Genomic DNA, 14,792 nt, shown 5'->3' with positions numbered 1-14,792 from the left:
AACTACTGCAAGAGAGGCTGGGAAACAGAGTAGCAACACCTAGAATCTTTGTCCAGTCAACTTTGTGACAGAAGGCAGACTATTATAAAAACATAAGATGCTACCTGTCTCTTCATGTATCTGCAAAAGGATTTATGATGTAATCTAATCAAAGAACATGTTATTATAGTTTTCCAAATAACGTTTTAATTTCAAGAAATAGTACAGTACTTAAATTTTTTTTAAAAAATTGTAAATCAAATTGTTTTCAAGTTTGCAAGCCATGTCTCTTCAGTCTTCAACTGCTAACGAATTTGGGGAGGGGGGATAAGGAATATAATTAAATAAAATTTAAAAGTCTCCAATTATAAATGTTCCAGTTAAATATATCTTTTGGGAATGTTAAAGGATTAAACTATACCACTAAAATATGAAGGAAATGGTGGGTTGATATCATTTATAAACATAAACATGTTCACATTCTAAACAGTCAATATACACACTTCAGGAAAAATCTAGTCTTTAGACAATGATTTTATTACCTTCAAACTATCATGTTTGAAGCCATAAATGTTGAAAATTTTAACATAATGTTTAAGTAAAGATTAACTTTGTGAACGTTTACAAAATACAACCAATGGACTCTGACTTGTAATCATATCTTAAATATCTGAACTTCACTTTTCTGGCATGGTCAAGCCATTTAAAAGTATTTCCACACTTTTAAAATTTTAAGATATTAAACAGTAGCAATTTACCAAGTTTTCTGTTATAAAAATTAATATAGCATAGCAACTCTCAAAGTACTGAAAAAACCGTTTAATGAAAGCAAACCCACATCATAGCAACTAACTTTTCTTTTAGGCATATTTTAATTACTAGTATTTATCTAAACAAAGCAGTTTGAGTTTTGAATTTCCAGTCAATACTCCATTATCTTGAAATTAAGATAATGTGAAGTGGGAGGAGGTAGGAGAACACAGGTGTCCAATTAACTTCCATTAAGGCAACAGTATTCTCATTTATTCATCATGTCCACGAAGACCAAGAGGAAGAGGTGAAGGGAGGGAGAGCTGCAGATCTGTCTTCCATGCTAATTTAACCTTCAGGAAATACTCTTTACACAATAATACTTATTTTTTTTTTTAAATTGCAAGACAGTAAGCTTAAAAACAAAAGGCCAAGACCACAAATTGCCTAAGTTAGTCTGGTGGTGATTTTATTTGTTCTGAGCCAGAAGAGAACAAAGTTTCCTCTTGCTAGATCACATCTTCATAAAGGGGCTCATTTCAATTTAAATCACTTAGTGAGTTAAAAGTGCTACAAATTCTCATAATGTCAGACATATTAATATTCAGAACAAAGTACAAAATTAAGTTTCAAAATCAAATATAAATGATTTTGAGGTTATCTGTCACGCTTCCCTTTAATAGGATTGACAATCTAAGGCTGACTACAATTTCAAGTACCCTATTATTATTATTACTAAGAGCTTATGTATTAGGACCCCAAAATGCAATCCAATATACATTTTGGGTATGGTTTACTTTTCAATGAAGTGCACTAACTGAAGTACTAAATTGATCAAGATTAGTATTCTGAAGTACTAATTGATCAAGTACTTGATCCCATGCAAGCTACAAAAAGTGCATTTTTAATGTTGTCTATTTTGGAATTCCCAAATACCTTAATATCTTAATTTTATATATTACCTCAACTCCCAAGTGAGTGTTTCTGTTAAAAAAAAAAAAAAAAGAGGGGAGGGGTGTCTTGATTTCCTTCCTAGTACAACAAAATAATTCAGTAGAAATATTCTAAAGTACAAAAAAGAAAATGGCCTCATGTTACTTAACCAAAATATTATTTCCTGGTCCCTAATCATGACCCTTTTAGGGTACTTATTCAAGTTCTAAAATAGCAGCTTTTTGTATTAAGGCAACATTGCTTTATTCTTACCTGTTTTTCTAGTAACTACTCTATTAAAGTACAGAAGATCAGTTTAAGACTTAGGTACCCTCAAAGGCCTTTTATAATGTAAGAAGACATAACAAGAACATCAATCTTTAAAAAATATATAAAAAAATTATTGTATTCAAAGTCAACAAATACCTTATTTTTCTACTTAGAATTCTAAAGTAATTACAGTCATTCCAGCATGTACTCTGAAATGACCTTTTTAAACTAACATCAACAACATAAAATACAAATTTTCTACAAAAATACAATATAGGAGATATATCACTCTTCCCTGAAATAGAAATTTAATATTTGGACAAAAAACTGTAAACTTTTGATAAGATTCAAAATATAACCTTTTAAAGACAAATTATTTGACGTTTTGGCAAATGGTGTTCTCTACAGTAGATTTACATTACTGTAATGTTTTAACAGAATAATGCCAACCAATCGATAACAGTTTCTTTCTCTCACTCTTCCATCTGCTACCAGGAGGTAAAAAATGGCTTCCTGCAATGGACAGTCTGGGTAAAGGAATTGCTTAGGTGGACAATCCGACCCTGACTTCCACCTTGACTGCGTTCCACAATCACACAAGGCATCTGTACCAGCTGAACAGGACTCTTTCCATCCCTCAGTGCCTGAGTAAGATTTAAGATCTGTGGAAAGAAGATTTTCACCAATTCAAAAAAGATAAAAAAATTTCTGAACTGGCATTATTTTAACCAAAATTTTTATAACAACTTTAACAACTACTATTTTTTTTGCAGGACAGAGATAGTAATGTGAGTAAATGTAATAAATAAATAAATATGTATATTTGTTTACACATACACATGAATACACAAAATTAAACAACTTTTGCCAGTTGGTAACATTAAAATATTCTGAATGCATCTATGTCCAGGAGCAATGAATCTAGTAATTGAATAAAGTAAATGGTTCTACACATTCCATCTGACATAGAACCTAAACAAATACTGTTCTAAAAAGTCTGTCTTATTCATTCATTCAACAAGTAAATTTACTGCATGCCTAATATATGCTAGGCTCTGTTTTAGGTGCTCTGCTATACTCTGTTTTACAACAGTAAACTAGCAAACAAAATCCCTGGCCACACAGAGCTTATATTTTAGCAGGGGAGGGAATCAGTAAACATGAACAAGTAAGTAATACAATGTGTTAAAAGGCGAAAGTACCATAGGAACATATAAAGCAGAGTGAATAGGTTAGAGAATTTAGGGGTGGAGGCCTTTTTAAATAAAGTTTTATTTAAGAGGTAATTCTTAAAAAAGGAAAAGACAAATGAGGAAAAGTAAAATATGCTACATTTCATGTTTAAAGATACCCTTGGAATTTCTAAGTAATATACAAATAAAGTTGAAAAGCACATAGCTTATTCTACTCTCTGTTAAGATAAAATTTCAATAATTCATTTTCTTTTTTGCTTTCATATCGGGAAAAAATTTCCCTCTGTTATGTACTTTAGAAATAAGGATTCCTCCTTCAGGTATTTGAAATACCTAATATATGCATGCTATGCATTTCACTGATTCTTGTAAAGACTATTTAATAGTGATAAGCAAAGAGCGACACTCATAAACTTCCTATTTTGATTGGTATAAACTAGATGGTTTAGATCCTGGAAGATATGGAGGATTTAGCATGTCAGGGAAACAAACCTTTATTAGCAATAGTAGTTAGTGATTGTATTTATGTTTCAGTTTCTTCCCTTAAAATTTTCTAAGTTGGCCATATTTGGATAACAAGAAAAAAGAACTTGTTATCATTTTCATTTCTCAATGAACAAACCTATTATTATATGTTTAAATGACAGAGGATTATTTTTAAAAAATAGAATGGAGTAAACACTGCAGACAAGGAGAAACACTTCAGAATTCTCTACCCGTGCCCCATTTGATAGCTTGATAGGGATGTGACAGCTATGTCAAAGAATTCTGAAGTGTTCACAGGTCCTCAAATTCTACTGAGCACGAGGATTACTTTCCTATATACATAAAACTACAAACATTTGACTTTATGGTCGATTTTAAGCTATTTTTCAGTAGTATTGTCCAATAAGCTGATTTTAAAACCACATTTCTGAGTAGGATGTGACACCAGTGTATTCCCATGGAATGCTGTGGAAATCTGAACTCCCTGGCGACAGGAGTCTCCTAGGAAGATTTGAGGTGGAGCTTGAAGGAAAAACTGTTCTCCAGATAAAGAGAGGAAAGGAATATGTGGAGATACAATGGCTGCACAAGGGCGTCACTGGGAAATGAGAAGGAAGAGTAGTTGCCAAATATAAGGAAAGCAGCAAAATGGCAAGACATAGAGGCAAAGTGAAATAGTTGGAGCCAGATTATGAAAAGTCTTGTGGACTGTGCTGAAGAATCTGAAGTTTAACTTTCATAAACTTTACTGTCTCAGAATTTAAAAGAAATGCCTTTATGAGACTACTTTTGATCCACATCTTTATGTGAAGAATTCCAGCATGTCACTGATTGTCGATGTAAAACCAAAAGGTCTACTACAAACTAGGGCAAAGACTTGGTTGTACAAAGTACAAATCATTAAGTTAGTAGGCAAAACTGAGGAGAGAAGGATTTAAGGGATAATTATAAACAACAGAAACACAAATATTTTGACTCAATCAAGGAATTGGTTGAAATAACATTGTTACTTGGAACATGGGTTACTGCTTGTTTTTTTTTAAGCCTCATTTTCCTTCATAAGAGTTGTTTTAGGTTAGAATTCAGAATATCACCTGATTTTTAAGAACAGCTTTGCTAAAAAATGGCTAAAATCAGACAATTATTCAATCATATAAATGACCAGGGTATATGATTCTTTTTGGCTATCAGAAAGCTCAAAATCAAATGAAAACAAATGTGTACAACCTTATAACCAAGATATCTTCATTTTATTTATTTTCCCTGATCTTTACCCTATATTTTTATATTTTATTATATGCATTTTTATAATACTTCAACTCCTTTGTGAATGAGACAGGATATAAATAAACTAGAAACAGTGCTGCTGTATCTTTGTAAAAGAACTCAGTACTGGAAACTTGCTATACCTTTTTCAGATAAGCTTTCTAAAATTTAAATTAGAATTCCTCATGTGTTAACTTTAATGCAAAATGCAAGCTTAAAAATTATTTTGGCTTTTATTATTTATTTCTAAAAAATAGCATTTCTAAGAAAAAGATATCCTCATGGGATAAGAAAATTCCAGAAGATTGAGCATATAAGTATTTCAGGTTAACTTGTTTCAAGCAAAAAGGTCAAAATTAGGGTATAATTATCTATGCTTGAAAACTGATCTCAAATAGCAACATAATTATAATCCCTGATCATCTGACACCTTCATTCATGCCTGAACTACTAAAAAAGCCTCCAAGCTAGGCTCCCTGGTTCTAGACTCCTCATCCACTAAGATCTGTTCCCCAGCTATTCAGTCTAACCTGCAGTGGTTCTTAATCTGTTTTGGGTCTAGGAGGAAAATAATATACTGCAACAGAACTTGGCATTTAAAACTCCAAACAAGTGGATTTGAGGAGGAGAAAGACAGATATTCAAAGAAATAGTTTATCAAAATGGGGACAGAGAATTCAAAGCAGGGGAAAACACAATGGCTAAATAAACAATAGGCGACAAGGTCAAAAATACCTACTTTATAATACAACACAGAGAAAGACACTGTTTAAATCAACTTCATTTCTAATTTGAGCTGTTTTGGTTCAGCATAGCAGGAAATATTGAGAGTTGCAACTCTGGGTCACAGTAAAGAAAAAAACTGACAATTATTTCAAAGGGATTTTTTTCTTAATGAATATGATCATTAAAAGGTGACCTACCTGACCTCTCATCACAGACATCTGATTTTCAAAAGTGGCCTTGTCAAATCTTTTGTCAGTCTACAAAAAGAAAAGAAAGAAAGAAAACATTTCTAAGTCTAAAATATTGAGATCTATGAAACAAATATTTGAGAATAACTTTCAACCTAGCATATAAGGTCATCAGAAAAATTTCCTAATAACATGAAAAACAGTATTTTTACCTGAAGCATTTTTGGTATACCCTCAGAATGATCACATAGTTTTATTTATTTATACCCCAGCAGAAGGTTACATGTATTATAAATTACAGGGGAACTCTGCAAAAATTCAACCTTTGAAGAATGCAACTTCTCAAATTTTAACATAGCCTCACTTCAAAGAAGACTCATAGTCAAACGTAACTTCACAAATGTATGCTCCTGAAAAGTAAAATTGCTAATTCCCTTGTTGTATCAGGTTTTACAAGGCAACAATGTAAGAAACAGTAAATTGCAAATTAGCTCTACTAAGAAAATCTCTCATTTTAAGATTTCATTTTCTGCAATAATTAAAACTAAAAATTTAGTTACCTTGAAAAGTTCATAAAGATCTTCACATAAATCTTGCACGAAGTTCATGTCAGAAATAATTGGTAGAATCAAGTTTCTTATTTCTTCAGAAAATGGAACTTTTGCTTGAGGAAGCCAAGCCCAGTGAAATGGATCTAACAGAAAAAAGTATTCTTCTATAATCGGGGGAAAAATGGTTTAATAAGACTCACATTTATCCTGGCTCTTTCATACAACTGCTAGGTTCTCTCAAAAGAAGGAAAAGAAAGAAAGAAGATAATTAGAGTACAACCATCCAAATCTCAAGTTTGGACAGCAAGAGTCTGGATAACCAATTCAGATGGTAAAACATAGCAGAGTATTATCTGAACCAATTTGGTTTCTGTAAAAAGAATTTGGATAGTCTATTTCAAACAGCCCTATCTTAAAAAATATATCTGAATATCTCCGGTTTCTGGGTTTGAAATTGAGGGATACCTAGAGTTTGTTCACAGCACCATATGAAATATTGTGGCTGAGATCTCCCTGCCTGTCACAGCTACAAATCATCAGGAATTGATCACTCATTTGTATACAAAAGACATTCTAAATTTTTAAATAGGATCAATAGGTGAATGGCTTGAGGGATGAAAGACTAATGACTCTGGACCAACTCATTTTCCCCCAAGAAGACAAATCTATTTGTATTCAGTGTCAGGACAAGAAAGATTTGTAAAGTGGTTGGATCTTCTAGAGAGAGGGTGCATATTCAGATCCCCACAAGGAAGTATAAGGCTTTATGACAATACAATCATCCATAAAGCTACTATGGGTACATCCAATGATTATGCTCAGTTTTGGTGGATCCTACCATTTACAAAGTCCTGAGGAAGAAATCTGCCTTTAGCTTCATTCCTTTTACTTTTCCTGTGTCTACCTGTTTTTGCACTGTTGTAAGTACACAGTCCATACCAAAGAAAGCCTTTCCTCTGGCCCACATCTCCTTAAAGCTATAATTGAATTTCCCTTTTATCTTTCCCTGACCAATTTCATAAAAGGAATGTATTTATTCTATTTCTCTACTTCCAGTAACTAACCCTCAACTCATGATAAGCTTCTACTATCACCATTCACTCTCTATCCATGAAGACGACCATACCAGGCCTCTCCTAACAGTCTCTTCAAAGACCCACTGCCATTCTCATGCTACTTAAATCTCTTTGTACCAAGTGGCACTGTTCTTCATTATCTCCTTGGTGACCTCTCTCTGTGACTTTGGTGATACCACTCTCTTAAAGTTTACCTCCTATCTTTAAGCCATTACCTCGGTCTCTTTCGCTGGCTTCTCCTCCCCTTTTCAATGTCACTGTTCACCCAGATTCTATACTTAGTTCTTTTCTCTTTTTCATTCAGTATGCATTCATTAAATGTTGACTGAGTAATTATGTACTTGGCTAGGTGGTGGTGTTTGTTTGCCACAATTTCTCTGAGTGATAGCAAACACCACCACGGCTTCAACTATCAGGATGACAGTTTTAAAACAATATTCTGGCCCCGCCCGAATCAAGATGGTAGAGTAAGATGCTCCAAGGCTCTGTGCCCCAACAGAAGCTTTGAACAACCAGAAACACATTTCTCAAAGCTGCAGAAAATAGTTAAAGGATTGCAGTAACAGAGTGAGTGCTGAGTTGAAAAAAAAGCTACTGGAAAGCAGTAGGATCTCATGGTATCCTGGTTGGTCCCTGCCCCACCCTTCACTGTGGAGCCCACCACACTCCCAGTGCAGACCACTAGCCCCAGTTCCAGAGGAAGGAAACCTCATGCATATGCTGGGAGCCTTGTATGCCTGGCCCAGTCCATCTGATGGTGATCTGAGGGCCTAGCCATCCCAGAACTAGCCCCCATGTGTAGAAAGCAGCTCACCGAACTGTCCTACAGAACACTGTGGGAGAGCAGTGGAGTGCCAGCCTTAGGAAACAGATTGCTGACTGTAAGACATATAGTGCAGTGCCCAGACCAAGGACACTGTTACCTAGGGAAGAGGAGACATTTCTATCCACATAAACAGGGGAATTCCTGTACATGTCCAAAACAAGAGGGATGTGCAAAAGAGATCAGTGAGACCCCTATACTTTGGCCTGGAGCTAGTTTCTAAACCCACTGATTGGATAATCTCTGAAGGAGAGAGCCTGCACAGGTTAATCTGCAAAGATTGGACAAAGTGCCCCCCTTCCTTTTGTCAGCCCCTGGCATGCAAGAAAAGCTCTGTCAGAATACTTCCGAATACAAGTTTAAGCAAACAAAGAGTGTTACCGATTTAGAATATTAAATTTAAGTACCATGGTAACTACAAATAAAATATCAGAGATATGCAAGCTCACAGAATCAGAAATCAGAATAACAGTAGTGGGGGAGGAGCAGGCCAGGGAGTATGGGGAGTCAATGCATATAGTATGTGGGATTTCTGTTTGGGAAGATGGGAAAATTTTGGTAATGCAAGTTGGTGAGGGTATCTCAACAGCGTAAATATGAGTGATCCCACTGGATGATGTACTTGGCAGTGGTGGAAATGGGAAAGTTTATGTTGTACATATGTTCCTACAATTAAAAAAAAAGAATGAGCAACTAAAGAGACAATGACAACTAAATGCAATAAATGATCCTGGATAGGATCTAATAAATGAGGAAAGGGGCCCAAAAGGACATTTTTGAAGCATATGAAAAAACTGGAATATAGACTATACACTTTATATCAATGTTAAATTTCTGCATTTAGGAGGGTTACATAAGGGAATATCCTTGTTATCAGGAAATGTACATGGGAGCATTAAGAGTTCAAGGAGCATGAAGTATACAACCTATACTCAAGTGTTTAGAAAATGGATCGATAAATGGCTAGACAGGTGGGTCAAAAGACAGAGGAACTGACAGATTGATGGCTAGATAAAATAAATTGGCAAATGCAGCAAAATGTTAAAATTGATGCATGTGGTATAGTGGGGTGGAAGGCATGCACTGGAGTTCTCTGTATGGGGTTCTCTGTATGGGGTTTGTATTATTTTTGCAACTGTCCTATAAGTCTGAAAGTAGTTCAAAATTAAAAGTTAAAAACAAAAAAACCGTATCCTCAATACCAATTCCCCTTTTAATGCACGTCTGATAAAATTTCTTAGGTGTATTGTAGGCACTCAACTTCACATTTAAAATGCAATTTGTGAGCCACTGATATGGAAGGAAACCAGAAAAGGATGGCATCCTAGAAGCCACTGAGAAGGAAGTTTTCTGTGGTAGAGAGAGTGATTAATATGTTAAAAGCTCCTGATACATCAACTGCCATAGATGGGTAAAACAAAAAAAATCAAACACTCAGGGACCCTAGAAATGTACTTTTTCTGATTAAAAAAAAAATCTTATAGTAATTCTCAGATATTTCCTATCATTTCCTAATTGGAGCACTGTTGAATGCACAAATATAAAGTACATATTGAAGTGAAGCTAAGTTTGTAATGGAATTACGGATTAAACCAGTTATTAAAGAAAAAATCCACCAGGACTTTTCTTAGGTAAAACAATCTGGTGGTGAGGATTTTATCTCTAAGATTCAAGCAGAATATCTGGGACAAAAGACTCAAAGCAAAACAGTCATGGACCTAAATCAGCATGGCCTCAAAGCTGATGATGAAGTCACAAAATCAAAAAGTCATGCAGGCCCATCTAGTTCACTGAATTGCTGGAGTGTCTCCAACCACAATGTAAATCCACCTTTGGAGGGAACCATCCATGACATGAGCTTTGAGGAGACCATGAATTCAATGCATCAATTTTTAGCCCAAGATGCACAATATCCAGACTACCTGCAACCTCTCCAAGACATGACACATGAAAAAGGCTCAGGTGCTACTCAATCTTCACATCTTGCTATACAGAAACAATCAGTTACATCTTGCAATCAAAATCCAGAACAATCAAACAGGAAACATGGTAAAGATGAAAGGAAGGGAGAGAAGAAATGGGAAGAAGGAGGAAGAGCAACAAGGGAAGAAAGCTGTCAGCAAATCCGAAGAAAAAATTAGTCAGCAAATCACTCATGGACACTCTCTGGGCAAAGTTTACGTTAAACAACTGCCCCACTACACCACAAGATCATCAATCACTCTCATTTGAGTTTGGAATGACAGATAAACAGGTTAAGTCAATGGCTTTATATAACAAAGAAAGACAACAAAGAAATGTCCAAGTTGAAGCATAACAAGAGACAAAAGATGCTGAATATATTTGGTGATTGCCTTTGGTACAGCCTCTACTGACAGAAACTCATTTGATTTTGGAAGGAGCTACAATAAGAATAACAACATTTTTAATAGTGCTAGCCTGGTTATAGAGCAAATTTTCAGGCATTATCTCACTTGATCACCATTCTAACCTATATATGAGGAAATTGAATAGGTGAGAAATAATGTGACTTCATTAAGAAGTAATGTTTCTAAATGTCTGAGCCTGAATCTGTACTCCCATCTTTCAACTTCAAATCCTATGTGTTTTCAAGAATTACGAGACAACGGTCCCAGGCAATATCGATTTGTGTTTTTTTTATATAATGTTTATATAATCTTAATGTTTGCTATTAAAATTTCAATGTGATAGTAAAAAAAAAAAAAAAAAACCCATCCAATTTGCATATAGGTTTCAGACTATTAGAAGGAAAAAATAAAATGGAACAAAGACATCTCAAGTAAGTCAAACAAAAGATAGAAAAGAATGAAAAAGTTTAAATGAATAGTAAATAGAAAAAAATAATAAAACAAGATGGCAGCAAAAGTTTAAACATATCTAGTTTGTTGAGAATTAAACTACAGAGTCTAGGACACCTATTGAAAGAATCTCAGATTGGGTTAAAAAAAAAAAAATCCAGCTAATGCTAGATTTTTATAAGTCACATACCAAAAACAAAAAGATAGATGGAGATTACAAATAAAAGTATAGAATAACACCAGGTAAATGCTAACAAAAAGAAAGACAGTGTAGTAGTGTTTCAACAGATAAAATAAGAAAAGCAGAAAATACTGGGATGGGATAGGTAGGGTATATTTCACACTGATAAAAGAACAAACCATCAAGGAGAGAAAAAAAATGGACCTTTATACTTATGAAATATAAAGCAAAAAAGTGTATAGAAATGCAAGAAATTAATAAAACCACAATCACAGTGGGAAACATATTCTCAAAAACTAAGAGATCAAGTAGTCAAAATACATGTCAAGGATATGATCTGACTAACAACTAACAAATTTTAATTAGCAGAGAGAGAAAACAACTTCGTGCCCAAACACATTTTTGAAAAAAACACAGTCCCTCAAATTGACCATACCTCAGATTACAAAGGAATTACTAACATTTTTAAAAGGCAGAATTCACATGGGTCACACTCACAGATGACAACACAATGAAGTTGGAAAGTAACAAAAATGGACACAAAATTATCTGACTTAGAAATTTAAAAATCACACAAAACACTTCTAACTACTCCTGTGGAAGAGGAAATCAGAAAGTATAAATATCAAAGCTGAATAACAGAGCAGCACCTATCCAATCTGTACTTCAGCCAAAATGAAACCAAGGGAAAAAATTTTAGTCTAATATGCATTTATAAGAAAGCAAAATAGAATGAATATAATAGAAGAACAGAATAATGAAAAAACACAAATTAATGAGAGGAAAATCAAACAAACAAACTGGAAACCTGGTCAATAAAATCAAAAGCCGTCTCTGAAAAAAGCAAAAAAAAAAAAAAAAAAAGGCCGATGTTTAACAATAAACCTTTGGCAAGTCTAAGGATGAAAAAATTTGTAGTATAATAAAGAACTTGGTTGGTTTTTGTCCATTAACAAATGATTACGATTACTGAATCATTATATAAATGTTTTTTCTTTCTAGTATATTGTACCAAAAGTTAATAACCTGAGATTTCTGAATCTAGTCTCAGTCCTGTTTATACTTATTACTGTAATGGTTACTCTAGCCTAGTCTCAGCCTTGTTTATTCTATTGTAATGGTAATAACTCCATCTCCCCTTGTTTGAATCCATAAAAACCCTGAACTCTTTAGACTTGGAGGAGACAGATTTTAGGGCTGACAGACTATCTGATTTCCTGCTAGATGCTTAGCAATAAACTCTTTCTCTCTTTGAAACCCCAGTGTCATATATTAGCTATTATGTGTATGTGGCTAAGAACCCCACTTTTGTTTGGTATCAATCTGGCAACTCTAGTGGGACAAGGTCCCTAAGAGGTAAGAAGTCCAACTGCCCCGGCAGAACAAGTAAGCATGGTAACAGAGCCTTTCGTTGGCTGCTAGACTCTTAGTCTAGAGGCTTGGTGACTGGGTTTTTTCCTGCTCTGCCTGCACTCCAGGTTCTTGGAGCTTTAAAGCTTCAAAGAAAGAAAGAGTTTCCAGTTCCAGGTCCACATCTGATTGGGTGAGTGGGTCACCAAGGTAAAAGTAGATCGGGAAGTTAATACAGAGGTTCGAGTTCCCTGGACCTGGGTTTTAAGATCCTGGGTCCCACTTCCAGAACAATCCCCCTTTGCTCTGACCTCCACACCTCTCTGATTTCTGAGTACCATTCTGCATGGAGTTCAAGGCCCTGACCTGAGTTTTTGTGTTTATTCTTGCAAAATAAGTAATCCAACAATTAATTGTATATAATGGAATTAAATGTTTGATACCTGTTAATTGGTGTGTTACTTAGATATACTAAGAGTTTAATGCCTGTTTGTTAATTGGTGTGTTCTGTTCAATAATTGGTGTGTTTTATATATAGAGAGAGAGAAAGAGAGAAAGAGAGAGAGAGAGAGAGAGAGAGAGAGAGAGAGAGAGAGAGAGGGTGTTACATTTCTCTTTAAATTGTCAGTTGGTGTGTTACTGCACTTAAATTGTTCAAGTGTTCCTAATTAGTTACTGATTACTGAAATTCTTTAAAATGGGAAATTCTAATTCCAATAGCATTCCTGAATGTAGCCCTTTGGGCTGTATTTTGAAACATTGGAAAGATTTTTGTTATGAGCCTACAAAAAAAACAAAAAGTAGTTTATTTTTGTAACATAATCTAGCTTCAAGAGTTGATCTACAAAAGAGAGTAGAAATGGGATGAAATGATGTATATTCAATCCTTTACTTGTCTCTCTCAAAAGCATATTTCTGTGTTTCTGTTTTTTTGTGAGTCTAACTTTCTATTTGTTTCTATCTTCTTGTCCAATGTATATTTTCATACCTCCAGATGGAAATAGCAAATTAACAAAAAATTCTTACAGCGCTCTCTTCAATTTGCTTGAAGATAAAAAACACACACATATATATGCGCACACATATATATACACTAAAATATATATAAATTAGTACTCCTGGAGTCCCAAAAAGGAAAAAAAAAAATCCTCTAGGTACTAGGGTTCAAAGCATTAGTACTTTAATTACTGTAAACCTGGACATTGGAAAGAAACTGCCCCCTGGGATTTCCCAAAGGCTGCCTTGGCAAACGCAAAAACTTTTTCAATTGTCTGGGTCACATCTTTAGGCAACATATATCTAATAATTGGAAACAATTTAAAGAAGGGCATAAGAACTCTCATCAATATTAAGGCCATCTTATGGGTCTTAAATCCTATTGCCTTCATTTAAAACTATTAAAACCAGATTCAACACAGCAGACCTCATTCTTTCTGTTTCATCTATTCCTGCCCTCAGGGGCCTCTTACACCTTGGTCAAATATGAATGAACCAGCTATGGGGGAAGAGATGGGTGCAGAAAGATGGGGGAGAAGCATGGGCTTAATTCATTATTCTTTCTACTGGGCCTGGATATTAGAAATGGTAGGTACAGAGTAAATGTTGTGGAACAGGTCATTTCTTTTCTGAGAGAATTCCCCAATTTAAAATTATTTTTTTTCTAAGAATACCTTTGTAACAGTAACTGCAATAAACGTATCATTATTAAAGTATAAATACCCTTAGGATAGGGGTAACTGAAGAAGATCTAATTGCCAAATTTCAGTAAGTAAAGGAAAACATTCATGAGTGCTATGGAAGAGTTTTCCTGGATTTATGCTTGGGACAAATTAAACAATTGTAGCATATTTTTCAGCGTTTGATGCTTCTGAGGTTATTTACAATTTCAGAAATACTAAGAAAACAAAGAGATTTTTTTAAACCTCCAATAGAAAAAAAAGGGCAAACACAGCTGCAAAAATGCAGTGACAAAATCTAGTCCTATTCCTGTTTTTATGATGACTTTTGAACCAAACAAATACAATTTTATTCTTCTTGGGTAAATTTGGTTCTCCCTCAATTTATACAATTAACCGATATAATAAGTTAGCATTATGTCTATTAGATCTTTAAGATGGTGAAAAATGTAAGTTTGTGTTTAATGAAATTAAGTTATTATTTTGACAAACTATTTTTAAAATAATTATGTTTTGTAGGATGCT

The 14,792-nt window shown here is 34.3% G+C and overlaps 1 protein-coding gene across 2 annotated transcripts in view; it reads right to left on the bottom strand.

Annotated features, from left to right (window-relative positions):
* Positions 1 to 495: 495 nt before the first annotated feature.
* The window catches only part of PI4K2B (phosphatidylinositol 4-kinase type 2 beta), a 32,164-nt gene continuing 17,867 nt past the window's right edge, over positions 496 to 14,792 (bottom strand). For both annotated transcript variants that reach the window (XM_037829516.1, XM_037829517.1), the window contains exons 8-10: positions 6,352 to 6,485; positions 5,801 to 5,860; positions 496 to 2,594 (exon numbers count right to left, since the gene is read on the bottom strand). In XM_037829516.1, coding sequence (XP_037685444.1) covers positions 2,421 to 2,594; positions 5,801 to 5,860; positions 6,352 to 6,485 — 368 coding nt within the window. In that variant the 3' untranslated portion in view covers positions 496 to 2,420. The remainder of the gene's footprint in view (positions 2,595 to 5,800; positions 5,861 to 6,351; positions 6,486 to 14,792) is intronic.

This window comes from Choloepus didactylus, chromosome 3 (genome assembly GCF_015220235.1).
Source record: "Choloepus didactylus isolate mChoDid1 chromosome 3, mChoDid1.pri, whole genome shotgun sequence".
NCBI lineage: Eukaryota > Metazoa > Chordata > Mammalia > Pilosa > Megalonychidae > Choloepus > Choloepus didactylus.
Note: the sequence above shows the minus strand (reverse complement) of the source record. Positions and strands in the feature narration are given on the sequence as shown.